Below are 27,177 nucleotides of genomic sequence, written 5' to 3' on the forward strand. Positions count from 1 at the left end.
AATTGACAAAATTGACAAAATTGACAAAATTGACAAAATTGACAAAATTGACAAAATTGACAAAATTGACAAAATTGACAAAATTGACAAAATTGACAAAATTGACAAAATTGACAAAATTGACAAAATTGACAAAATTGACAAAATTGACAAAATTGACAAAATTGACAAAATTGACAAAATTGACAAAATTGACAAAATTGACAAAATTGACAAAATTGACAAAATTGACAAAATTGACAAAATTGTCAAAATTGACAAAATTGACAAAATGATTTATTGAATTTTTACCAATGAAAGTCATCTCGAAAGCAAGAGCTGATAAAAGAAACTAATTGCATATTTGGATTCACCGCCAAAGCCTAGTCAAAATCAGTTCCAAAATCTTTGCACCTCGGAAAAATGTGAATTTTGTTGCCCTAGTTTTTAATGAATCCGCAAAGGCGTTATAAAACTACGCTATAAATCAACTACGAATTTTATTAACTTTTTAAAAATAAAATGGTCCATCTTAGAAAGAATAAACAAATATCAACCATGGAATCTTCAAGTTTTGAACAGACTTTATGAGACTCTTTTTTGCTCTTTCAGTTAGATTAATTCATTTGAAAATTATTTAAAAAAAAAACAGAAAGTCTTCTGTGGTGGAAAGAGATGATGGTTTTTTGTTTGACTTTGTTATTAATTCGTCACATCCCGAAAAATTGTTCACGAAACGAGTTAATAAAATGCGCTAAAGTACACGCAGAGAAAACAAGGCTTTTGAAACAAAACAAAACTGACTTTGATTGAAAACATTCATTGTTTTTTAACAAAACTCTTGTTTTATTTTAATTAAAAAATTTTGTTTCTGATTTTAAAACAAAAATTTTGAAAAAAAAGAAAATTCTTTGAATTGAATATTTTTGGATTTTGACAAAAGAAACTGTTTTTTTAAATATAGAAGCATTAATATTTTGAATTATTTATTAATTTATTGGCGTTTTTAACTGTAGGATCACATGAATTTCAAACGATTTTTTTTGTCACTCAGTGTAACCTGCCATAGACTTGTCCATGCGTAAACCTCATACATAGACACGATTTGTGATGCCAGCTGATATTACGCAGTGTGACAGAATGTAATTCAATATTCTGGTTTGCCTTTTTTTTTTGGACAAAGCATGATGAACTGCACCCAAACTTGAAGTAATTTGATTTGGACGAATGAAGTTTTTATCTTCACAACCCAAAGACAAGTACATGGAGAGTTCACACATTTCTGTGGGTGTAAATGCATGTCATAACGAGGATTCGTTTGAGGTTTCGACGAGGTAAAATGCCTGCCCTGGACGAAGGGGGAGCTGTTGAGTTTAAATGCCCTACTGGCAACCGCCGGCAGGTTTAGTATCGTTCAGTCGTTGACGCTGCTAGGAAGTTTAGAAAAAGGTTGATCATGGACAAATGGGTTGGCAAGATAGCTCTGGTCACGGGAGCTAGCGCAGGGATAGGTCAGGATCTGGCCTTGGCATTGGCCGATGCGGGCATGAAGGTCGTCGGAATAGCTCGAAGGGTTGAAATGGTGGAAGCTTTGGTGGGAAAAGTTACCGGAACTGGACAGATCTTTTGCCGGAAGTGTGATGTTTCCAATGAGGAAGAACTGCTGCAGACCTTTTCCTGGATACGCGAGGAACTAGGCGGCGTGGATGTTTTGGTTTGTAACGCTGGGGTGTTTCGGTGTAACTTCTTGACGCGTGAGTTCAATTGAATCCAGCTGAAACCTCTTAAAAAGCTAACGAATTTTGAGGAATATTGTAGAGAGTGATTCGGTTGATTTCCGGGACACCTTTAACGTCAACGTGGTCGGTACCTGCATCTGCATTCGTGAAGCTGTGAAAGATATGAAGGAGCGTGGAGGTTCGGGACACATTTTCATCGTCAACAGCATCCTGGGCAAGCGTATCCCCGACGTATCGGTCCCGATGTACGGAGCTTATCCGGCGTCGAAATTTGCCCTCACTGGATTGGCAGACGTTCTGCGAAAAGAAATGATGTTCTTCCAGTTGCCAGTTCGCGTTACGGTAAGGATTCTTTTCGAACAAAGTATCAATTAATAATTTTCGTAAAAATCCTCAGAGTATTCATCCGGGAATGGTTCAAACGGATATGATCAAAGTGTTTGACTCGGCGCTGGCTCAACGGCTTCCCAAGCTGAATGTGGCAGACATCACATCGAACGTTCTTCATTGCCTGAGCGCCCCGATGGATGTTCACGTAAGTTTAATTAATTTGTTCGCCATCCCCTCCTACCCTGCTCCCCAGTCGGTTGTGCTTAAAATTCACTAAATAAGTCTGGATTTCCGAAGATTTGTGTTGGCTGGCCTCTGACCGGCTTGTTATACAATAAATTAAAGAATTATGGGTGGTGCACACAACGCAAACAACTCGTTCGGTGGTGAAGCATAGAAATGTGACGCTTCTGTGGTTTTTCTTATTCTGACTGATTGAATTACATTCATCATGGGTTCGATTCAAAAAGGGCGGCCATTAAAAGAAAGAAACGCGGAGCTCCGTTTTTTTTTTAAAATGCCGATTATATAATCTGTAAATTATGAAACATAGTATTCACATCAAATTTTGAATGGCGTATTTAAAATCTAGTCAAAATCAAGTCGAACATTGCCTGAGAATGAACAAGTTGAATCAATATTTTCGGAAAACGTAAAGATTTGTATTTAGACACATGATGTGTCTTCTTTTTATAAAAATTATATTAGTATTCACAGTAAAGTGCAATTATTTGTGTTTTTTTACGGTCGTTATAGGCGAAGAAAGTTACCACAAAGAGATTTTAAACGTTTTAAATGGCTTAAACAGCTTAAACAATATTAAAAGTCAGTTTTTAAATAATTGAAATCGTGTTACACAAACGTAATACACAAGAACGATGAAAAAAATTCAAATTAAAAAATTTTCAAATTTGTTTATTTTGCGGTATTTTTTGGAATTTGAAATGTTATCCTGTTCTTTGTAATCTTCGGAGAGAAAAGTATAGTATTTCCAACAATATTCCACTTATATTCAATCATATATCTGATTGTCTCTCCTACCTACCTACCTAAGGGTCCAGCGCCGATTGACCGGCGCATAGGGCTGAGATAAAAGATCTCCACTGCTGGCGATCCGGAGCCAGCGTCTTCACTTGCTGCCAGCCAAGGTTCTCGTCAACTGTGCGGATTTCAGCGGCTAGACTTCGCCGCCACGAGCTTTTGGGCCTGCCTCTTCTTCGATGCCCATCTGGATTCCAGTCAAGCGCCTCTCTGCAAATCTCGTTTTCATCTCTTCGCAGCGTGTGCCCAATCCATCTCCACTTACGTTCCCGAATCTCGATTTCTAGCGCCTTTTGATGACACCGGCGATGAAGTTCAACGTTTGAGATCCAGTTGCCAGGCCACCAAGCGCGGATGATGTTCCGCAGGCACCGATTCACAAAAACTTGCAGTTTTCGCGTCGTCACCGCATATGTGCACCAAGTCTCACACCCGTACAGCAATACGGATTTGACGTTTGAGTTGAAGATTCGGATCTTAGTTCGTAGAGAGATCTGGCGTGACCGCCAGATGTTTCGGAGACTCGCAAACGCAAATCGGGCTTTTCTGATCCGGGTTTCGATGTCCTTCTTGGTACCACCATCAGGCGTAATCTGGCTACCAAGATACTGGAAGCACTCCACTGTCTCAACCTGTTGTCCAGCTACCACGAAATTGGAACGATTTTCTGTATTGATTTCCATCGACTTGGTCTTTCCGACATTGATTTTGAGACCTGCTGCCTTGGAGCTTTCGGTGAGGTCGTCGAGTTTGCTCTGCATGTCTTGTTGTGTTTGGGCGAGCAAAACAATATCGTCTGCCAGGTCAAGGTCGTTCAGTTGCTCCATGGTTGAAGGATTCCACGGCAATCCTCGGTTTGGTCTACAGTCAATCGATCCAGTCAAGATCTCATCCATTACGATGAGAAAAAGCAGCGGTGACAAAATACATCCTTGTCTCACTCCAGCAGTTACCGGGATTGGTTCGGACAAGACACCGTCGTGTAAGACCTTGCACGAAAATGCCTCGTACTGTGCTTCGATGAGATGGACTAGTTTCTCTGGGACCCCTCGTCGTCTAAGAGCAGCCCAGATGTTTTCGTGGTTCAGTCGGTCAAATGCTTTTTCGAAATCAACGAACACCAGCAGAAGAGAGTCCTGGAATTCGTTGATTTGTTCCAGTATTATTCGTAGCGTTGTGATGTGGTCCACACATGATCGTCCGGATCGGAATCCAGCTTGTTGCCGTCGGAGTGTAGCGTCGATTTTCTCCTGGATCCTGTTCAGGATCACTTTGCAGAGTACTTTAAGGGTTGTACAGATCAAAGTTATGCCACGCCAGTTACCGCACTCTGTTAGGTCTCCTTTCTTTGGGACCTTTACGAGGATACCCTGCATCCAGTCAGCCGGGAATGTTGCAGTATACCAAATGTCAGCGAAAAGACGGTGCAACATTTGTGCTGACAAGGCAGGGTCGGCTTTGAGCATTTCAGCAGGAATGCAATCGATTCCAGGCGCTTTGTTGGATTTCATGTCCTTGATTGCCGCTTCTATTTCAGCCAGCGTGGGCGCTTCCGAGTTGACGCCATTAATGCGACTTACTGTGGGCGCCTCGAGCTGCGGGTTCTGTTGGCCATTGCTATTTGTAACTCGGAAAAGTTGATCAAAATGCTCAGTCCAACGCTTGAGCTGATCTGTTCGATCTGTCAGCAGCTGACCTGCTCGGTTTTTCAGCGGCATTCTTGCATTAGTCCTTGCACCACTAAGGCGGCGAGAAATATCATATAATAATCGGATATCTCCAATGGCGGCGGCTCTTTCTCCCTCTTCGGCTAGGGAGTTTGTCCAGGCTCTCTTGTCTCGTCTACAAGCTCGTTTAACTGCCTTATCCAGCTCCGCATATCGTAAGCGGGCGGCTGCTTTGGCTGACCCGGTACATGCCTGCTCAATTCCGACTTTCGCCTTTCTCCGATCATCGATCATCCTCCAGGTTTCATCCAACATCCATTCACTTCGTCTTCCACAAACTTTACCGAGAGTACCATGGCTCGTCGTGATAAAGGCATTCTTGATTCCACACCACTGTTCTTCGACTGTTCCGTCTGTCGGCAGTTCCGAGGCTCGGGATTCTAGCTGTTCAACGTATGCCCTTTTCACCTCTGGATTCTCCAACCGGCGGACGTCGTATCGACACCCGACTTTCTCCTCGCGCCGTTGGACACGCGCAACCCTCAGTCGTATCTCGCCAAGGACGAGGTGATGGTCGGATGCAATGTCTGCGCTTCGTTTGTTGCGGACATCAAGAAGGCTCCTTCTCCATTTTCGACTGATGCAGATGTGGTCAATTTGATTTTCTGTTCGGCCATCTCGGGATACCCAAGTGACCTTATGTGCTGGTCGATGGGGGAAGAGCGATCCACCGATCACCATGTTGTTGTTGCCACAAAATTCTACAAACAGCTCTCCGTTTTCGCTCATCTGTCCTAGACCATGGCGCCCCATGATGCGCTCAAAGTCCTGATTATCGGAGCCAATCTTTGCGTTGAAGTCGCCTAAGTGGATTTGAATGTCACCCTTCGGAATTCTCTCAACCACGCTGTTCAATTGACTGTAAAACTGCTCTTTCTCCTGCAAATCGGCAACGTCAGTTGGCGCATAACACTGGACCATTGTAAGGTTTCTAACCCGTGTTCTGAATCTGGCTACGATTATTCTTTCGTTTATCGGTTCCCATCTTATGAGGGCCGCATGGGCCTGCGGGCTTAACAGGAAACCAACTCCTCGTTCCCGAGTAGCATGTTCTCCTCGTATGCCAGAGTAAAGCAGTACTTGCCCGGACTGTGTCTTGTGTTCTCCAGTGTTAGGCCAACGGACTTCGCTCAGTCCCAATATCTCTAGCTTGAGGCGGCTAGCTTCTCTAGCAAGTTGAGCCAGCTTTCCTGGCTGGGCAAGGGTCAAAACATTCCAAGTTCCAATTCTAGTCCGTGTTTTCATGCTAAAAGTCGTTGCCAAAGTTCCAATTCGGTTATTTCTTCTCTCAGTTTCTGTAACAATATAAGGTATCAGGAGCAGTAGGTTGTTAGCCTAAAGTCCCTATCCCGCGATGGGGCTGCCATCTTGGACTTAGCTGGCGGGAGCTGCATTTCATAAATTCAGCCGCTTGCTGCAAGACAGACGCTGTTTGAGCCGCCCCTGACCTGGAGAACAGACGCTCGGTTGTTGTTGCACGCCGCCTCTGACCTGGGGAACAGACGCGTGCGGCCACCTTCTCAGTCTGCATGCGACCAAAGCATCCACCGGGGTTGGGTACCCGATCTCCGCTTAGGTTACTCGCACCCCAGCCGGCACCGCGGGGAGGTAGAGATAGGAGTTGTGAATAAGAGGTGATATGACCACTATGGGGTCTCGTGTTGCACATTATCCACCGTTTACCAGCCAATTGTCTCTCGGCTCACTATAATTGTTAAATTTGCAACAATACATATAATAGACAATCTGATTGATTTCGTACAGTCAACAATGTATATAATACATTCAACTATAGTTGTATGATTGATTTTGTGCATTCAACTATAAATATAATAGATTCAACTATAATGCACGAATGATGTTATACATTCAACAATAATTATAGTAGAATCAATTATAATTATATGATTGATTTAATTATAAATATGATAGATTCAATTATAATAAAATGATTGATTTGATTATAAATATGATACATAGATTCAATTTTATTTTTATGATTGATTCACTGGGGTCAACTATAAATATTGTACATTTAATTTCTGTTTATTTTGGAAGTTATCATATCTGAAGGACTTTTTCGGAATAATTTTATGGCTACGTTTTATTTTCTTATAATTTATTATTTCAGCATTTTGCATTTAGTTTGTTCTAGCCGCCATGATGCTAGAAAACCTGACTGGAAATTCCGAAATCCACGTCATGGTTCATCCGCTGTTTTTCTTTTTGTATCATGATGCATGGTTGCCCAGGAAATTGTGCGTCTTAACTAACCGGTCCCGAAAGACGTCCGTGCTTCTGCACCCGGCGAAGATTGACCTTAGGAGGAAAATTTACTCAATATCATGATATAAATCTATCATACGTTGATTTACCATAATGCAAGTTTCCTGTGGGATCCTGCCAGGATCGTGTAAAAGAACGTCGAGACCCACGTCGATTTCCCGGGCAGCCAGAGTAGGTGTACTTTTCTCAATTCCAAAAACTGTCGGCCTTCTACACGACCGCTGCCACGAACTGGTAAGGGAAAATGTTTCCCCATTACCAGACAGCACTTGCGTTTTCCCACCGATGTCAGGAATTATCGGCTGAGCCCTAAAAACAGCGATACGATCGCAACAGGGAACACGTGTTGGGTCCCACACTTACTATTTTTTTTTGTTTTTGCTGATGAACACTATAGTATTCAAGTAACACAGAATCTATCATAACAATATAGTTTTATTTACTATATTTATGGTTCAATACCTAGAATCAATCATACATTTGTAGTTGAATCTATCATATTTACAATTGAATCAATTATACCACTATAGTTGAATCTATCCTATTTAGAGTTGAATCAATTATACCGCTACAGTTGAACCTATTATATTTATAGTTGAATGCCTATAATCAATCATACAATTGTAGTTGAATCTATCATATCTACAGTTGAATCAATTATACCATTACTATTGAATCAATTATACCATTACAATTGAATCTAATATATTCATAGTTGATCGCATAAGGTCAATCAGCAATTTGTAGTTGAATCTATTGTATTTATAGTTGAATGCATAAAATAAATCATACAATTGAATGCATTATATTGATAGTTGATTGCGTAAGGACAATCAGAAGTTTGTAGTTGAATCTATTATAAAAGTAGTTGAATGCGAAAAAATCAACTGCATTTCAATTATTGGTATAACAAGCTGAAATAATTGGAACAACTGTCGTTTTTTTTCTCCGTGCTGAGTTCGCACTCAGTTTTCAGTGAATTTTCACTGTTCAGACCAATTAAAAGTGGTTTTTCTTTCTAATCAAACTGGAGATTAGAAAAGCTGGTAAAAATGACTGTCTGGCAAAAATTTAACAAAAAATATAAAAAATTTGAAATATTTTTTTTTAATTTATGAAGAGATTAATCACCGTAATTCATGTTTGTTGCATACGTTATCGGCCTTACAGGTGAAAAGTGATGTCCTTTTTAGTAGGGACATCTTAAGATTATGAAATTTTATAGGTGGATATAAAGTTGTAATAAATGAAAAATGAGCGGGTTTCATCACATAGGGTAACGGACCTATTTTGGACCGCTTTGGGAAGTGGCTATGCAATTTTCTGGAATAAAAAAGCATATGTTACAATTTTCGACTGCTTTATCCGTTCATAACGAAGATCAAGGCTTTTTCTATCGAAACATATCGCCGTTTGATGCAATATAACAAGATTTAAGCCTAAAAACACGTTTCTTCAATCATTACTGTGGTCAGTATTTTGGACCACCAGGTTTCTATTTTGGACCACCCTTAAACTAAATAAGTTTTTCTTTCTTAATTTTGATATATTTCGATAGCGATTGATGCGCAATAATGCTAATTATTCAGATAATTTTGTCTTTTCTTATTGTTATAGACTAGTTTTGTTTTGTTTTGTTTGTTCGATAAGAATGAAAACAGTAAAATTCCTGTTATATAGAACACACTAAATGTTATGAAAATTCTGACAGCACACTGAAATCTTGACGAAATTTGTTCTGCAGTGTTCAATACTGGCCAGTTGGCTTATCTTTAGGCTCAATTTTCAGAACGCAAATCTCCTTCAGGCGACCCAATGATAAGTTGAAAAAGTTTGACATCATGAACTTCGCGACATCAATTGATGCATTTTGACTTCCAAAATCTTAGTGGATTTGGTTTGGCTTCAGATCTGTAGATAGATTCAAAAAGATAAAAATGTGCGAAATTTATGCTTTCTTTTTAGCCATCTAAAAGCCAGTTTTTTCACAAAAATTCAGTTTTAAGTTTGATACTAACTTTGTTCTAGGATAAAATTTATCGTTGAAGTAATTCCAACAGTTTTTTTTAATTGCATAACTACAGGGGCTGAAAACTAGATTTTTAGTAGTTTATCGCTTCTAAAAATTGTACATTCCAACCACCTTTTCCCAAGTTTTGAAACATATATAGCTATAATTGAATATATTATTTGATAAAATTATTCTAATATTAACTGAGATATTTCAACTTTACAAAAATTAAACTCGTTGCATATTTGCGATTTGTTGTCGTTTTTTCCAAACCCCTCCTTTGGACGAATTTTATTTTTCGTTTCTTCTACCTACTCAATTTTTTTTCCTCGAAAATCATTCCTGAATGCACTCATTTTACTGGCAATCCTAAATGGTTGAAACTTTGTGCTTTTAGACCAAACTTTCAATAATTTTTCATGAAGCATAAAAAACAATGACTTAATAAAAAAAAATGGTGCAAGTGCAAGTTTTCATGATTTGAGGCTGTAGCTTTTCACAACTGCTTATCAAACAGTTGCCATTGATGTAGATTGTTAGACTCACGTGATTCAAAGCATAGTACACAAAAAGTAAGTTAAAACTATGATTGGCTTGGTTTTGTGCCGATTAAAGTGAACCTCGTCTAATGGCGAGTTTGGGCTTTGGCGAGCTGATTGAATAAAATCATGCTTAAATTTCAAATTTTATTCATAGTGAGTGATTGAAATAGTGTGCATAATTCATCCATATCGTCGTACAACGTCTTATTACGTTCATGAACATTTAACATCAAGTTAAATACCCAGGTTATGGTGAGTGGTCCAAAATAAGTACCTAAGGAATAAAGTAGGACCTATTTTCGGCATGGGTCAAATTACTATTAAAACCAGTTATTTTGCTTTTTCGAGCTTGCAAAATAGTTTTCACGTGTTTTATCATAGCTGTGAACATGTTTGTATTTGTAAAATTCATCACAGCTCTGCAGCAAACCTCTTGAAACTTGGCTCCAATAATGGTACGTCCTCCTGAAATGGCCCTGATTCGGTCCAACTGTGAAAAATAAAAACTTAATTTTCAATTTTCTCTCCGTTAACAACTTACTTAAATAAAATTTTAGATGTGATTAGAATCATATGAAGTAGCTTTAACTATATTTGATCAACATTTTAATGAATAACATGATTTATGAGAGAAATATTGGCAAAAAGCTACAAGGTGGTCCAAAATATGTACCCGGTCCAAAATAAGTCCGTTACCCTGTACTATTTTTGTTCAGCACGGGCCAAATACTATGAAGTAGTAGATACAGATAGAGTTGCATCTACCATCACATATTAGGTAGTAGGCCAAGCGTGGTTCGCCCCACAAGGAAAACTTGCAGTGCGAACGAACAAAGTTTGACTATCAAATGACAAAAATCTGCAAGAACTATGACAAAAATATGACAAACTAAAAAGTGACAAATGATAAAACTTTCAATGAAATACGACAAATGTGGTAAAAAAACTATACAAAAAAAAAACAAAACTATGACAAAAATAAATAAAAAATCAACAATAATTTTACATACAAAAAGATAAAACATGTCCTATTCGTCTTTGACTGTCTTCTTGCTCTTCCTAAGTTCCCGCTTCACCATTGGCCAGTACTGCTCCACCAGGCGCAGCTCTGGACAGTTTGTTTGGTTTATGTCCTTTGAAACAAAATGGACAGAATTGGCCTCATACCTCTCCAGGAAACTTTTAGAATAGTGGCATGATGCCAAATCTGGCCAAAATAGCGAAGTTTCGTCGTGCTGCTGCAAGAGCGGCAAAAAGCGATTCTCGGAGGTACTCTGATTTGTAGATCTCGCCATTTACTGTGCCCTTTGTCACAAAAGGCTCACTCCTCAGTCCGCAAGATCTGATGGCTTGCCAAACGAGATATTTAGAGGCGAACTTCTTCTTAAAATTGTCGTTCATATCGAACTTGCTTTTGCCGGTGAAAAACTCCAAACCCGGAATTTGCCTAAAATCGGCTTTTATATACGTTTCTTCGTCCATCACACAGCAGCCATATTTTATCAGCATCTTCTCGTAGAGCTTCCGTGCCCGAGTTTTAGACGTCGATTGTTGCAGCTCATCGCGGTTTGGAAAGTTCTGTACCTTGTATGTATGTATTCCAGCTCTCTTCTTTGCATTCTGGACGTAGCTCTGCGACACGCCGATCTTTTAAGCCAAATCACGGCTTGAAACGTTGGGATTTGCTTTAATCATCCGTTTCAGCTTTCAGCTTCTCCAGTCCTGGTTTGCCTCCAACTCCTTTGCCGTGGTCCAACGTCAACCGCTCCTGGAACCGCTTCAACACTCTGGAGACGGTTGAATGGTGAATATTCAACATTTTTACCAACTGCCGGTGCGACAGGTTAGGAAATTCCAGGTGTTTGGAAAGAATTTGTTCTCTCGACTTGCGTTGGTTCACTTCCATTTTCGTTGAATCGAAAAACACGACTTCGAGTTTGACAGCATGTAAACAATACACATCAATAAAAATGTGTGCAAAATTACACGCTTTGATTTCGATACTCGATTCTGCCCTAATTTGAACTTATTGTTTAGGATACTTCATAAGTGATGTTACAACCTAAAATCAGTTTACTGGAAGCTTCTCAGATAACTAACTTGCTTCTCAGGGGTACCATGCAAAACGATAACAGAAAGAAAGAGAAGAAGAAAAAGAAAAGAGATAAAATTTCGTGAAAACAGTTTCAAACTATTTGAGGGACCTAAACATTTTGAAACAAGTGAACAAAGGACGGAATAATTGCATAGATAGAAGATCAACTGTTTTAAATATCCTGGAAGTGATGCAAATACCTAATATCCTACTGACTTGAAAAACCGTTCTGCTTTTTTAAATGTTTCCTATTTTCCCTCAACACCAAACTGCTACCTATCGTGATCCCAATTAAACTAAATGTACCCTTTGGTGTTTTCGTGTTCCCTACAGATTGATGAACTCACGGTGATGCCCGGAATGGTTCCAGCTTCCCAGCAATAAATTAGTTTCCCGGACGATGGAGCCATGCATGTATAGTTGGTTCAGTTGCGATGAACTAGCGCAGTAATCCACCCACAACTAGCACACCGAAAACCCATTTCATTATAACCACAGGACCACACCACAGCACAGTTACCGCCAATAAAATCCAATTGCTCTCTTAAAATCACCTCCACATCTATCGGTGGCTTTGTCCAAACACAGAACCATCAGGTATTATTATTCGTCGGGTTAACCGATTTTATGGCTGATAGAAAAACTGGAGGGCATCCGATTCGATTATTACGTGACCGACCACCATCGCACTTCGGAAAAGGGGGTCTGCGACATTTTAATTGGGTCAAAAAACTTGTAGCTATTTTCGGTAACATTTTCTAATCTGGGTGGACAGCGAGAAAACCTTTTAATGTCGCTCGCTTATGCGAGCTTAACTAAAAGCACAAACGTTATAGCACAAGAGTAGCATACTTACGTCAACGGTAACACCTCGAAAGTCCTGATTCATGAGTGCCGTATATCACATCTTATCTAGCTATGATTATGGAGCGTTTATTACTACTTCCTTGGTTTCGCAGAGCATTTTCTTACGTTTTTTTTTCCAAACTCACATGATGGTACCGTTCCTTAAAGCATAAATTTTCACACTAGATGCTGCTGCTGATCCTCCGCAAAACAGAACACAACATTTTTCACTACTACTGGAAGGTACGTAGGTGTGCATTTTTTCTGTATTTAAAATTTTCCCACCTAACTGGCTGTAACCCTAGACTCTAGACAGTTGCTAAGCCATCGCCATCATGAAACTATTTATTCTGCTGAATTGTGGTTTATTTAGTGAGGCAGCGAGGGGTCCCACAATGTTTTTCAAATTTGATTTCAAAATTTTGTGATCAATTTATATGTAAGAAATGGAAGAACAAACACATACCGAAGGCTATTGATGCAGAATTTTTCATTTTAATGATACCCGTCCAAGGTCATAAAAAAGTGTTCTAACGAGGGGTCCAACATACCTGGATATTCGGTTTCGCCCAAGGGTCGCTTTCTGACCCTTGCTTCTAACGCCCTCGCTTGGAACGCGGGGTTTTAAATGAAATAATTCAAACTTTGGTGCAGCCCTCTAGGTCCAAGGACGATGATGATGATGCTGTAGGGGCGGTTCTTTTATGGTACGACCTGTTCTTACCTTTCATTTTTATGGTTTCTGCACCCACTGACGGGTGGGAAAACATCTTCTCTTGCACACATTTTTAAAACGTATGCTGAGCTGAGCTTCAGAAGGTGTTTTCATATGGGGAAGGTGTAAAATTGCAACACAGCTCGTGAGAGTTGTTCCGTTTGCAGCCAATTTGTTTTTCTCGGAATGAAATCCCGAATAGACTTGCACCGTGAAAAAACCATGAAGTTTATAATCACAATACCATGAATGTGATGGTTTACACCATGACTTTTACGATCCACGATACCGTGAAAACACATTGAAGTTCATAGTTTACGACCATAAATTTCATCGTTTTGACGAAAATAACCATGAAAAAGGGGTATTGTTATGCAGCGTGACCATGAAAAAAATTACGATTTCCCATACATTAGAAAGCTAAAAAATATAAAGTTCATGGTGATAACAGCTTCCATTTTTTCATGGTAAAACCATGAAAATCCGTATATTTCCATTGTTTGCCCGGTGAAATAAAAATTCTTGTTCAGGGTTTGTAAATGGTGGGATTTTTTCGCTAGTTTTGGGTTATGTCATCATCATTATAGATTGCTTTTGCTTAACAAATGGATTGAGTTTAATTTTTTACTAAACAAATCTCTATACTTACTCACTTTATAACACGGATTTCTCATAAAACTGGAGAAACATTTTTGGTGCTGTTTGCACTGCGGTCGTCCCGTTTTTCCATATGATCCGTGTGAACAGCCGAGGCCTTCGGAAAAGTTTTTGGAAATCTGATCCATGAAAACGTCTTAATCTCCTGAAAATAAAACGACAAGTCATGTACTACTGTTGTTCATTTTGATTGTAGTTGAAACTTACCTTGAATAACTTCGGATACATTTTCAACGAAATAATGAATCACAAACCGAAAAAAAATCATTTAAAATAAACCTGCACTCACGCGTAAACAAAAAAAGAAAATTTTCACACTGACAACAAACCGTACACGCTCATCTTGAAGTCCCAGCTATCTAGGTAATACATACAGTGAAATATTATTAATTAACCATCTATTTCATGGTTATCGCCATATTTACGATAATTTCACAATACAACACAAATTTTACTTTTTGAAGGGATCGAGAATTAACATTGTTTTTCATTGTTAAGACGAAAACCATTGTTATTACAATGTAGAACCATGGTCTTGGTCTATTCGGGATTTATTCATAGGGCGAATGCTCGACCAGCGGGAGGTCAGCGGAGTGCTGTTAGACAATCCAGATTACTAAACATAAGTTTATAGTTCAGAAGGAGACTGATCATTAGGAAGTTAGAAACAAATTTTAAAACGATTCAAAAAAAATTTCAAGTTAGGGTTGATTCTATAACTTTTTTGAAGCCTGTTAATAAAATTCACAACTAAGATACTTGATTTGTTCCTTTGGGACAGTGCTTGGTTTCAGTGCTCGCTCTTGACAAATTTGCATATTTTTAAAAAGATTTTTGAGAAATTAAATAAAAAAATCATGAAATGAAGGATTGATTATTGATAGCATATTTAAAGAAACAAATTTAACATTTTTCCGAAATGCAAAAAATTTTAAAGGTGATTTTGACTGATTTGAGAGGGCTAAAAAAAAGTTCGTGCATTTCTTGGCAAAACCTGTGAAATGTTACGAGGAAATTGAAAATAAAGGTTTTGAACCAATAATCAATTTATTCGGCTGCGAGCAACTTTGACTTCTAAGAGAAAGTTACATAAGTTTTCTTTTCGATTTTTTCCAGTTCTAGGAAAATCCAGGAATTTGACCAAATTTCAAATAAATTTTGAACCAAAATGAATCTTTCATATTTTTGAAGCAAATCGTTTTGCAGTCTTCTACAGTATTGTTGAATGAATTAAAATCTTTACTTTAAAAAAAAAATCTTTAACCCTTTTTAATGTCAGAAATAGTCAGATCATTTTCAGCTGAATTTTCTTAAAATTACATTTTTCTAAAGAAAATTATCTCTGAAACTAGGAAATCTAGGCATAATCTAGATCCTTCATTTAATAATGGATAATAAAAAGCTTTATATTCAATTTTTTAGTTTCATATACACAGTAAATTTTTGTCTCGATTTCCAGCAAAAACAATTGCTGGAAATATTGCTGAAAAACCAGCAATCGATTTGTCAAAATTGGATCTTGTGTTAATTTTCTAGCCGTAGCCAAAAGAATTTTATTTTTTCTAGTTCTTCAAATTTGCCAGAAAAGTCCTACATAGTATTTGTCTCGAAAAACTTCCTAAAAAAGCGTCGAGGTTAGATATATTTTTTCAAATATCCCAGTTGAAGTAGAGGAAAACTGTACAGAACGCACCAGTTAGGCATTAATACTATTTACAGTGCAAAAACCATGTGAGAACCGAATTGAACGTTTAAGACGATTCAGAGATTTATTTTAGGTCTTACTAAAAAGAAAAATAACGATAAATACTCAATTTTGATTATATTTTTGTTTAAAACTAAACCAACTAAAGAACACACCTTGGGGCAGAACGCTGAAACTAGTGGACAGAACGCATCTTACCGGAAGGGTGGTCAGAAATAAAATAATGATTATAAGGAATGTAATGATTGTTACATCAAATGTTTAGTCACATCCCAAGCAACCAAAAGTCTCATAAAACAGGTACAAAAACGCTTACTCAGCCCCATCATTATTGGTATGAAGTACGTTCTATGCAGCTCAAAATTTAAGTTATTATTAATACTTTCAAGTTCAAGTCTTAATGATCTTCTTAATGATCTTCTATTCAACTTCCAGCAGCCTTTTCATTCAGCTTCCAAAAAATCGCAAAATGAGCAAAAAATCTCTCTCTATCTCAACTGAACCCTTGCCTTCTGTTCATATCACCTTCTGTTGATTATTTACTATGTTCTGTACATGGTGCCGCGCGCTGGATTCCAAACTCGACAAATTGCTCAATTGATTCTTTCCTACATTTCCTACATATATCACATCAGAGTGATCACTCAATAATTATTACTGAAAAAAAACTTGCCCGGCTTGGGGATCGAACCTCGACCTTCGTGGTGAAAATTGAACACGCTACCACAAGACCACGCCTAGATGTTGTTCTAACTGAAACTAAAACTCGAAGTGATGATTTAATTTTGAAACCCCATCAATGCACTTTTTGTGACTTACCAAATCCCGTTTTAGGCACTTTTGTGCCCTCTATGTGACTTACCAAATCCCATTTCGAGCACTTTTGTGCCCTTTATGTAAGTCCAGAATAACGTACGTATATATCACTTTTGCAACTTTCAAGTTTGTTAATGAGTACGTAAAGTTCACTAAAGGGAATTGGGCAGTTGTTTCTCTTTGTCAGCCAATATGTAACTTTCAATGCCTTCATTCAAGTGTGACTTTTGGTTGCCTGGGATGTTCATCGCATTTTTGTAAAATTAGCATACTTTGGCAAAAATTCATTTGTTATTGCTAAACGTATCGAAAATTTCGCTTTTTGAAAAAAACTATTCGATATCCTTACATGTACATAGGTAAAACGCCTTCAAGTAGGCAACGAAATTCAATTGCTTGGCTGATATTCTGGGGGGGTCGTGGATTTGGGAGTCAGCAAATAACAAGATTGACATTATGCTTTGATATTCCGTTTTCCTCAAAAGTGTAAAGCATTCTGAATTGAACCTGTTCTGGCGCGCATTCTGCCCCAATTTTGATAAGATTGTTTTTAGTTAAAATTTGTGAAAACTAAATGAAATACTAAAGATTCAATACTAAGAATTCATCCGAAAGGTTTATCAGTCTGCGCATTTTGGTTTGCCATAAATCCTTAAATGTTAATCCACGAAAAATAACAAGTTTCTCGCAGATTTTATTAATCCTTCTGTTGCTAAGAATATAAGCCGATTTAATGAAATTTTCACCTAAGAAACGACAGAGAAGCTTGTTTTCCGCAACACAAATGAAGAAAAACATCGTAGCCATAAGTGGCGTATTTAAAAAAAAAATAATGGCATGAGCCAGCTTACCCCGCTGGTGCGTCTTAAACAGGTTTCCTCTAGTTTATTAATCTTTATTTCCAGCCGGAAAACGACTTCCAACGGCAACTGGTGGGCCAAAACATTATTAAGGGCAGTAAAACATTCAGATTCTTCATATTACGTGTGTCTGCTATAAATAAAGTTGATTATATCTAACAAAATCATTCAAAAGTTTTGAATTTAGAAAATTTGAATGATTACAACCATACATTGAACCGAACATTTGAAGGTTTCTAGAATATATTTTTTTTCAGATTTATGGTTTTCCAGCAATTGAGTTTGCTGATCGTTTCAAGCAATTCATATTTCTGGAAATTTTGCTGGAAAACCAGCGGGACAAAACAATTAAAAGTTTCCAAAATATTCCAAAATAAGTTATGCACCAAAAATGCTGTTCTCTTGTTGAATTGAAACTAATCTTTACTGTATTTTTCATAAATTGCGATTGAAATAATCACCTTTTTGGTTAAACTGGATTATAACGATACATTTTAATCATCACTGTATGAGTGATCTGGTAACTATAGGTCGACGATATCATTTGGTGTGAAACTTGAAACTAACTCTTTAATTCAAATTATTGTTGCTGCAATTTCTAGAGATTTAACGTTCTGAATTTATAAATCCGTAATATTATATTTTCGAATCAAGTAATTCGATTTCTGTTTTTCGAAAGATGTTTTTAAAATGGAAAAATGTAAATCGGAAGCCAAATGTACACTTATTATTTTGTTAAATTTTTATTTTTCGAGTTTAATAACTAATTTTTCAACGATAACTGATTATGAATAAAAAATCTGAGTTATTTGGAAATTAAAATGCTATTTTTGGTTTTTCAATTTATATTTTCGATTTTTATTCTGAAATCAAAGTTTTGTTACAATATTTTGACTTTGAATTTTGAAAATACTTTAAACTACGAAAAACCTTCATTTTTCAGTATAATGACGGCTCAAATAAAATATAAATGTTTTGTTTATAATAATTCTTACTTTTTTTTTCTCATTCTCATATTTAGTTTTGGACATTTTGGTGAAATATGGAATTCGAAGTAGAATCATTAGACAGGAAAGATAGTACTGATAAGTGGAAACGGCTAAAGCGCTTTCGATAGATGAAATCGGATAATTGGAGAAAATGTGAGCTGAAGCTTTTGTGTTGTGAACATCTTTAAACTACTTGTGTGATTATTTATTTTAAATGCTTCTTCTTATTTGAAATTGTCTAGTCAGTTTAATTGTCTTTTGAAAAGAAAAATAAAGGGGGGTTTAAGATGCTTTCTGTTAAAATCGGGACTTGCAACCAAAAGTGTTTCGTGAAATAAAGATTTGAAATTTATTAAAAGGTTTAAAAAAAAATATATGTAAATATTCTTTTTTTTTAGAGCATTAGAAATCCATGGTCCATGTGTTTTCGATCTAAAATTGCTATCGATAGTTAGGTCTAAACTTAACATCATTATGAGTCTATTTTCCTTTAATTTAAGTCACTTTTCAATGCTAAATTTCTGACAGGAGATACCCAGCTGTCCACTACAAAGTTCTTATCGATTTCTTCCACGAAATTTTTCAAAATTTCACGCCGCTAACGGATCTACCATTTTGCGCATGATTTAACCAGCGAATTTTGATTATTTTATCGGTGGTCAGCTTTTTCATCCGTAAGATACGCCAGCACTAAATTTTACTTCGGAAGTCCGGACTTCCGACTTCCAAAAGACTTCCGACGAAGAAAAGTGAAGTACTAGATTGTCGGAAGTCTGTGTTTTGTTGCCAGTTCACCAGCGACGTTTCTAAAATTTTTATTGAAATTCACAATATTTGGTCTGGTTTTTGTTTGTTTGCTGAATCAGACAGAAAAATTTACTTGCTTTACCACTTCTCCAATTGAAAGGTTCAGGTGGCGCTTTGTTAAACCCCTCACTTTGCATACCTTCATGAAATTAATCATTCTTACTTTTATTTAAATTTTAGCTCACTGTTAGATCCTTCTAGACTTCTAGAACGATTTTAACATTCAATTGAAGTAAACTTTTGTTGCATCATTCAAAGAAAACATTGATTTCGTTTTGAAATGTTTCAACATCTTCGGTTGTTTTTATTTTCAGAAATAGTTTAATATCATCGGCGTATATTAGGTATTCAATCCGTTTTAGAATAAACGAAATGTCATTAACGAACAGTATGAAAAGGAGAGATCCTAAATGGGACCCCTAAGGCACACCAGAGGTTACAACTACAGATTTGGATAATTCGTTTTGGACACGAGGATTTGTGTTCGATCGGTTAAGTATATGATTGTAACCAAGAGAGGAGATTTGAATGAAAGCCATTTTTTTTTAAATTGAAGATTAAGGAGTATGTCAATGCGATCAAATGCTTTGCGAAAGTCGGTATAAATAGCCTCAACATGAATACCTTTGCTCATTGAATTGATAACATATTTAACGAATTCGAGAAGATTCGATACTGCAGAGCGTCCTTTGAAGAAACCGTGTTGTTTACTCGTTATAATATTTTTTACTTGTAGATAATTTTTTTCATTTCTTATTGATTCAAAGAGTTCGGGGATGCAAGACAAAATAGCTATTCTTCGATAATTTCATATATCTGATTTTTTTCCGGACTTGAAATTTTAAATTGGAATTTTGGAATTGGAAAAGATATTTATCCAAAATTTGGGTACTTTTCTATAATTTAAAGACATATTAAAATGAATCAGAAAAGGTTCAGTCAATTCGGTCGCCAAGTTTTTAAGAAAACATGGGGGAAGTCCATCAGGCCCTGCTCCTTTAGAGGCATCAAGTTTTCTAAGTCCTTCGAAAACATTATTGTAATCAATTTCATTGACTTGAATGTCACACTCTAAATCTGGAATGACTGAAAAGTATTCTCGATCTCGGTCAATCTCAGTAAAAGAAGTGTACACTTCTTGAAGAAAGTTGCAAATGAGTTAGAAATTTCCAGTGGATTATTCCCAATGTTTCCGTCTAGTGTCAACTGAGTAGGAAAGTTTGAATTTTTCATCTGCCTTCTAGTATAGCCATAGAACGCTTTTGGGTTTTGTTTAATATCATTTTCATTTTTCTGATTGTATTTTTCAAAAGAATTTTTCATACATGAATTGAGCTGTTTGCATACATTTATATAATTTTGATGATTTGTAACCCTTCTATCACTTCTGTAGACTTTATGAGCTTTCCTATTTTGTAAGTATTTCAATTCGTTGTTATACTACACGGAAAAAAATTGCATGGGTTTTCTAAATACAGGATCATGATAATTTTACTATGTCCACGATCTAGTGTTTTCTACTACGATTTAGTATTTTCTACCAGAAATCTGGTTTAAAGTACTACAACATAGTATTTTTACTATACGAACTTTGACAGCTCATAGTAATTTTCCCGTATCTAAATTACCATGCGCATGATACTTAGATATTGCTCGATTTGTGTTCTTCCAATTACTATGCGCATGGTAATCGTCTTTTGTGAAGTCGGAAATAATCCATGGTAAATTCTTCATTGTGCGCTTCGTTTGAATGTGTTTTGTTTTCTTTTCGGTCGTTCGTCGCGATTTAGGAACGCGAACAAGCTGTCCGGCGCGGGTAAAATTGTATGTGTTTAGTTTAACAATCAATTTGTGATCATAAAGCTGCCTTCCACCCGGCCAACTCTCGGTCCCGGCTCAAATCGCAAAAAAAAAATCTACTGGAAGTGCTGGAGCCGGAAGCCGAATTTTATTCATTGGCACTTCGATTTCAAGAGGCACTTGCTCAAGTCCCAGACCCCCACCCCGGAAGTTTATCATCGATGGCCAAAAGGAGTTCCGAAACATCCCAAATCGGTATGGAAAAAAAATCGAGATTCAGCGGTATAAGCGTAAGTTGAAATAATTAATATCAATTTGCCCACTAATTGATTTTTATAAATTTGTTTTCAGAATATTCCAATTAATCATCAGATGTGATTCGGTCCGGCGTACTGTGCTTCACACGAAGAAAAGTTATGTAAGTGAAACACTACTTATGAAATAAAAACGTGATATGGAAAAATTGCATTTTCAATTAAAGGGCTCAAAATATCACAATAATTAGTAAAATCGATTATGCTACGAGATATTCATACCATGCTTCATGGTAATTTTACTGTTTGGATCGTGTTAATATGCTTGTTTCTATCATAACACATACTATTTTCAAAATTGAACATATTAATTTTACCATGCATGATGTAAAAAATACTCATGATTTCATTGACAATTTTACTATGAACGTAGTCGAAATTACTATGCGCAGCCAAAATTAACACAAAGTAAAATTACTATGTGCATGGTAATATCAAGAACAAAACATTATTGACTCAAAAATATGGTTGCGTGTTGTTCGTTTAAACCACGGATCTAGTAATTTTACTATGCTTTTTTTTGTGTGTAGACAGGTTATTTAGAGCTGTAGGACCGTCTTTTAAATTTTGAAGGTACATCACTGTTTATTAGCTTAATCATTATGTTATAAAAGGTTTCAACTGTTGTATCAACATTTCCTTCATGTTTCAATATACTTGACCACTCTATGTTAATGAGTTCTAGTTTCAAAAGTCCGAAGTTCAAATTCTTATAGTCTGGCATTTCCTAACCACATCCTCACCACACCACATTTATCACATGAGTTTGACCGCATAGTTGATTTCCAGCTGTTTTGAGTCTCTCAATGGGATTTGGGTGACTGTCGGTCCAGTTTTCACGCACACGTCATTCTATGTTTGTCGATTGTTTATTATCCGGCTCGAAGGACCACAATGCATTGCAATGGTAACTTGAGACCTCTGATTTGGAATACCTTCAACTTAGGTAGTTAAACGGGAAAAAAGTCGAATAAATTTGGCAAACCCTTTGACTCTTTGTCAATGATATCTAGACGCAAATGAACTACTGTTCCATGAAAAGTACACACCTCACATTTGTGTTGAAAATCGTTCACGCAGATTCCTAGACCGGTAAGTAGCGCATCGCACTGCATTTCAAACTTAACCGGTGAACCCTCTTAATAATATTTGATTCATAATAGCTACGAGACGCACTGCGATATGGTAAATGTTTCCGAAACGCGTTTCTCTCTAAAAACTACCAATTTATTAACAGAGCAGCAAGTGATTGCTCGCCTGCTTTGATGTGCTCGCATCGAGAGATGATAGAAATAAAGATGACAGAACTGTGATTAAAATATTGTGAGCCGTATGAGCTTATGCAGGTTGTCGGCGGCAATGGTACAAGTATTCCGAAGGGATTATTGGCATTAATCTAAAGAGAATCCAAATTACAAAAGTTTAACAACTGTTGATGTTATTTTTTTGGTTAAAAAAAGATCAAAAACTTGCAAATTATTTTTTTTTTATCTCAAATGTTTAAGCCGTTAAAATATTGTTTGAGGTAATTCCCAAAACTCACCAACGAGTGCAGTTGACAGCTTTTAAATTTCATAACTTTTCATTTTGAAGACACACTTAAAAATCTGTAAGGTATTACTTACTATTTATCACATAAATTCCTCACAAAGTTCTTGCAACTGATCCAGTGATTTTAAGAATGCTAACTTAAAATTATTGTCAAACATCCAAAGGAAGTTCTTAATTGATTTTTTGATTTATCATATCGATTGCCATGCGAGAAAAAAAAGTATATCAACAGTGTTAAACTTCGAAACCATGACTGACCAACAACTGATCGATGGACTTTGGGAGTCCCACTTCATCAACTTACTTGGGGTTATTCCGATCTCATTGCTATTACATCATATTTTAAGCTCTACATAATGGGAGATACTGTACTTTTGGAGGTTGATTTATTGCTTCCACTGCTTATGTTGACGATTTTGGTGGTTCACAAAAAAATAGATGTAATAATTAACATTTTTATGAATAAAAGATACTCGTTGAAAGTGATAAAAAGACATTGAATCATTGAGAGTTTAGACAAATCTGCCGAACTATTCTAGGTGTGTAGATTAATTTTTTTTAACCTGGTGCTTATGTGACTTATTGAAAAATTCAAAACGGCATTATCCGCAAAACGGTGAAACCATGGCAGAATCGGGGCAGGATACTGATGTTGCGTTCGATCGGATTATGGAAATGGTCGGTGACGCCGGACCTTTCCAGAGGAGATACAATTTGATCTTCAACACGATCGGCGTCGTCTTCTATTCCATGAACATGGTTAACGTGATGTTAGTGTTGGCCGTGCCGGAGCATCACTGTTTGGTCCCCGGGAAGGAACTGTACAGCATCATCGATAGTGAACGGTGGTATAATCTGACCCTTCCGAAGTGAGTATGGGGTGGGATGAATCACTTCCACAGCAATTCAAAACCTATTTCGATCCATTCCACCAGAACAATCGACAGTCGTGGTGAGGTCGCCTACGATTCCTGCACCATGTACAACGTTTCGCGATATCCACCGAGGACCAACCCAGCTCGAATGGTGTTCGGTAAAAAGGACATCATTCCCTGTCAACGAGGTTACTGGTACGATCGGCAGTATTACGGTGAAATTCCGGTTACTCAAAAGAATTGGGTTTGTGAAAAAGAGGTTTACGGAGTCAACATTTTTTCCATCACTCGCGTAGCCGAAGGAGTCGGTACGTTTGTTCTGGGACAGATGGGCGATCGGTAGGTGACAAAGTGAGTTATCCAAAATTACTCTCCTAACTTATACATTTTTTCGCCCGCTCAAGGATAGGTCGGCTTCCGATTTATATTTCCAGTATACTGTTGACTACCTTTAGTCGAGCCTTCTCAGTATTAACCTTGGATATCTACTGGTTGTATGCCGTGCTCGTAGGCCTTGGAAGTTTCGTGATCAACACTGCCTTATCATCGTCACTGATTGTGCTTTTAGAAATCTCCCGAGGAGAGAGCCGAGGCACCATTTCTCTGTGCCAACTGTTAGGATACACCATAGGCAATTGCTTGGCACCGATGATCTTGTGGTGGTCCCGTGATTGGGTTTGGTTCCTGCTGATTACCAGTGTGCCCTGTGTCGTGTTTGTACTTATCCCTTGGTACTGCATCGAGTCTCCTAGATGGTTAGCAACCCAGGGTCAGTACAAAAGATGCCTACATTATTTGAAGAAAATTGCAAAGGTGAATAAAAAGGATTTCCAACTGACTGAAGCTGATCTTCGTGATGAGCTGCCTGCACAAAAGGTTGCAAAGACTTACGGATTTGTATCACTGTTCAGTGGATGGCACATGACCAAGATATCCTGTCTGTTCATCATAAGTACTATTTGTAATTCAATTCCGTACTTCTGCCTGTTTCTGATAAGCTTACAAATGGATGGCAATCCTTTTTTCAACGTGTTCTGGCAAAGCCTCATTGAATTCCCTGCATATTTTTGTGGTCAAGTGTTGTGCGACAGGATTGGGAGACGATTTTCAACTAGCGTGGCGTATCTAGGTCTAGCCTTAACCTGCATTCCCGTGGTGTTTATTATTCAGCTGCACAACGTTGAATTAGCAGTGCTGGCATTCACCGTCATCATTAAGTCTTTTGTCTGTATAGCGTATTTCGCGCTGTACCTGCTGTCACAAGAGATGTATCCTGTCTTTCTGCGGCAGACAGGAACTGCGTTTTTTGTCGTCATCAGCAAAATCTTCGGTGTCGTCAGTCCCTACGTAGTCTACTTGGGTACCAATTATGATACTCGATTACCATTCATTGTAATGGGATTAATCGGCTTGATTGGGTTTGTCTCTAGCAGCTGTCTACCAGAAACACTCCACCAAAAGCTACCGGAAACGATGCAAGAGTGTCGACGGTTCGGAAAGAATCAACGCTTTTGGTCATTACCACGCAGACCTCGGAAAGACGGAGAGCGGCAACAGGACGCTAAAGGAAGCTACGAGACGGTGAGTCAACAGGAAACACTTGCACAATCCGAAAAAGAGGAACGAAGTAGTGCTCATGACTGAGGGACAATAAATCACAGTGTGGAAGAATTAGTAATTTTTTTGTTATATCACATCATATTCTTATATTTATAAATTAGGATAGGATATAAACATAACACTTCGATTTAGAGTGAAACAATGTCGACTGGCGTACTTGATTTATGAACCAGCTGGAGAACACCCCCAATTGGTGTACATTAGACTGCCCAAAATTTGTATGGGAAATTCAAAACTTGTAAAATGTTATGCACTGCACGCTAAAATTGATCCTAGGCCTAGTGCAATATCTCATACCAAAGGCCAGATCGGATCACGGGAAAGGGTCGCTCAACGAGTCTGAAGTTTGTATGGGATTTTCGGGAAAAACTTGAAAAAAAAAGACGGGAACCAAAGCTATTGATGAAAAACTGTTTTTTCATGTTTCTCCTGAATAAAATGTCTCGAAATCTCATACAAACTTCAGGCTCCTTGAGCGACCCCTTCCCGTGATCCGATCTAGCCCAAATTTGGCGTTAGATCTTGCACTAGATCTACACACTAAGATTGCTAATTTTCCCCTCGGGATAATGACTCTCCGAACAACAGGGAAATAGCTGAATTTATTCGAAGTTCGTGTGAGAACCCTTCCGAATCTTGGGACGCTTAGTTTCTCCTGAATTTCGGGACATAATTTCAACGAATGCACAGGCACTCTAACAATCGTCCTGTATTGCGGTAAAATTTCTACTGTCAAAAGTTTTCTGTGGATCCATCCTTTTCTATCTTATGCGTAATCTACCAAATGATTTTCCCTTTTAAACTAAACTAATAGTCGTTCGGTTGAAATAGCGGTAGTTGCAGAAAGCCTGACGGGTAAGAACCAACTTATTGAGGAATTTGTTTTCGCATCGTTCTATACCGATACCGATGAAGCCAATTTTGACTGCTTGAAATGTTGAGTGCCGATGATACCGGTGAAGCCGCCGCTGGCTGCTGGAGATCTTTACAAAATTAGGCCACCAGAGGACCTGACGATTAGATTAAATCCGCTGAGATCAGCAGCAAATTATGGCGCTGGAGCAGGTTAGTATGTTAAATCAATTTGAAGTGATTGAAAGCTGAGATTTGCATGTTGTTTGTTTTCAGGTCAACCTAATAAAAAATAATCAATCTCTAGGATTCGCAGCAAAAGAATTTTGTGTATACATTAAAAATTTAAATAGAAATATTTAGGTTTTATTAACTGTGAATAAATTTAAATAATATTAAAAAAAAGATTTTGTTATGTTTAGTGTAGAAATATCCGAATTCCATTTAAATATTTATCTGGTAGAAGCCATTCCGAACCTACAGGAATACTTCGGAACTCCCTGCAAATTACAGGAGGAAACTGTTTAAAACCTACAGGTGCATGTGACAGTTATTTTCCTGAGCTGTTTTTCTGTCCTGAAATCGTCCTGTAATTTCAGCTGTTGAAAATACAGGACAAAATCGTCCTGACCACAGGAGAAAAGATTAAGTGTGTAGGATCAAATTTAGCCTGCAGCACATAACTTTTTCAAAAGTCGGGTCATGTGGGGCACTCTAGTGTACATGTTCGGCAATCTGGAACATACTGACCTGTCTGACCCTACGGGTTAAAGTACGAGTAACCTTAATGGCTCAAAAATACATAAACATGGAAAACTTCTCTGTTCAAAGGAAAACTCCGTCGGCAAGATTTGTCGACACCGATTAACGACCATTATGAATTCATTTGCATTGATTCATAATGGTCTTAGGATGTTCGGTGGGTTCTATTCCATGAAAAAGGTTGATTTCGCAAAGTCTTCGAAGGAGCACTAAAGTTGATCATTCATTCGATTTGAGCTCTTTGGAGATTTGAACCCT

At 37.6% G+C, this 27,177-nt stretch overlaps 2 protein-coding genes across 5 annotated transcripts; both read left to right on the forward strand.

The window, feature by feature from the left end:
• Positions 1 to 1,372: 1,372 nt before the first annotated feature.
• Positions 1,373 to 12,303, forward strand: LOC129741805 (farnesol dehydrogenase-like). Its single transcript, XM_055733598.1, has 4 exons — positions 1,373 to 1,733; positions 1,798 to 2,060; positions 2,116 to 2,253; positions 12,084 to 12,303. The coding sequence occupies exons 1-4, from the start codon at positions 1,436 to 1,438 to the stop codon at positions 12,132 to 12,134; spliced, it is 750 nt and encodes a 249-aa protein (XP_055589573.1). The 5' UTR covers positions 1,373 to 1,435; the 3' UTR covers positions 12,135 to 12,303.
• Positions 12,213 to 26,507, forward strand: LOC129741785 (solute carrier family 22 member 4-like). 4 transcript variants are annotated; one of them, XM_055733591.1, is made up of 4 exons: positions 12,213 to 12,347; positions 18,371 to 23,679; positions 23,746 to 24,024; positions 24,090 to 26,507. In XM_055733591.1, exons 2-4 carry the CDS (start codon positions 23,435 to 23,437, stop codon positions 25,327 to 25,329), a joined length of 1,764 nt encoding a protein of 587 aa, XP_055589566.1. In that variant the 5' UTR covers positions 12,213 to 12,347; positions 18,371 to 23,434; the 3' UTR covers positions 25,330 to 26,507. The 4 variants fall into 4 exon arrangements, with proteins under 4 accessions (XP_055589566.1, XP_055589554.1, XP_055589559.1 ...); XM_055733579.1 differs by lacking the exon at positions 12,213 to 12,347 and having other exon boundaries at positions 12,446 to 21,235; positions 21,297 to 23,679; XM_055733584.1 differs by lacking the exon at positions 12,213 to 12,347 and adding an exon at positions 12,446 to 12,839.
• Positions 26,508 to 27,177: the final 670 nt, after the last annotated feature.

This window comes from Uranotaenia lowii, chromosome 1 (assembly GCF_029784155.1).
Source record: "Uranotaenia lowii strain MFRU-FL chromosome 1, ASM2978415v1, whole genome shotgun sequence".
In the NCBI taxonomy this organism is placed as follows: domain Eukaryota; kingdom Metazoa; phylum Arthropoda; class Insecta; order Diptera; family Culicidae; genus Uranotaenia; species Uranotaenia lowii.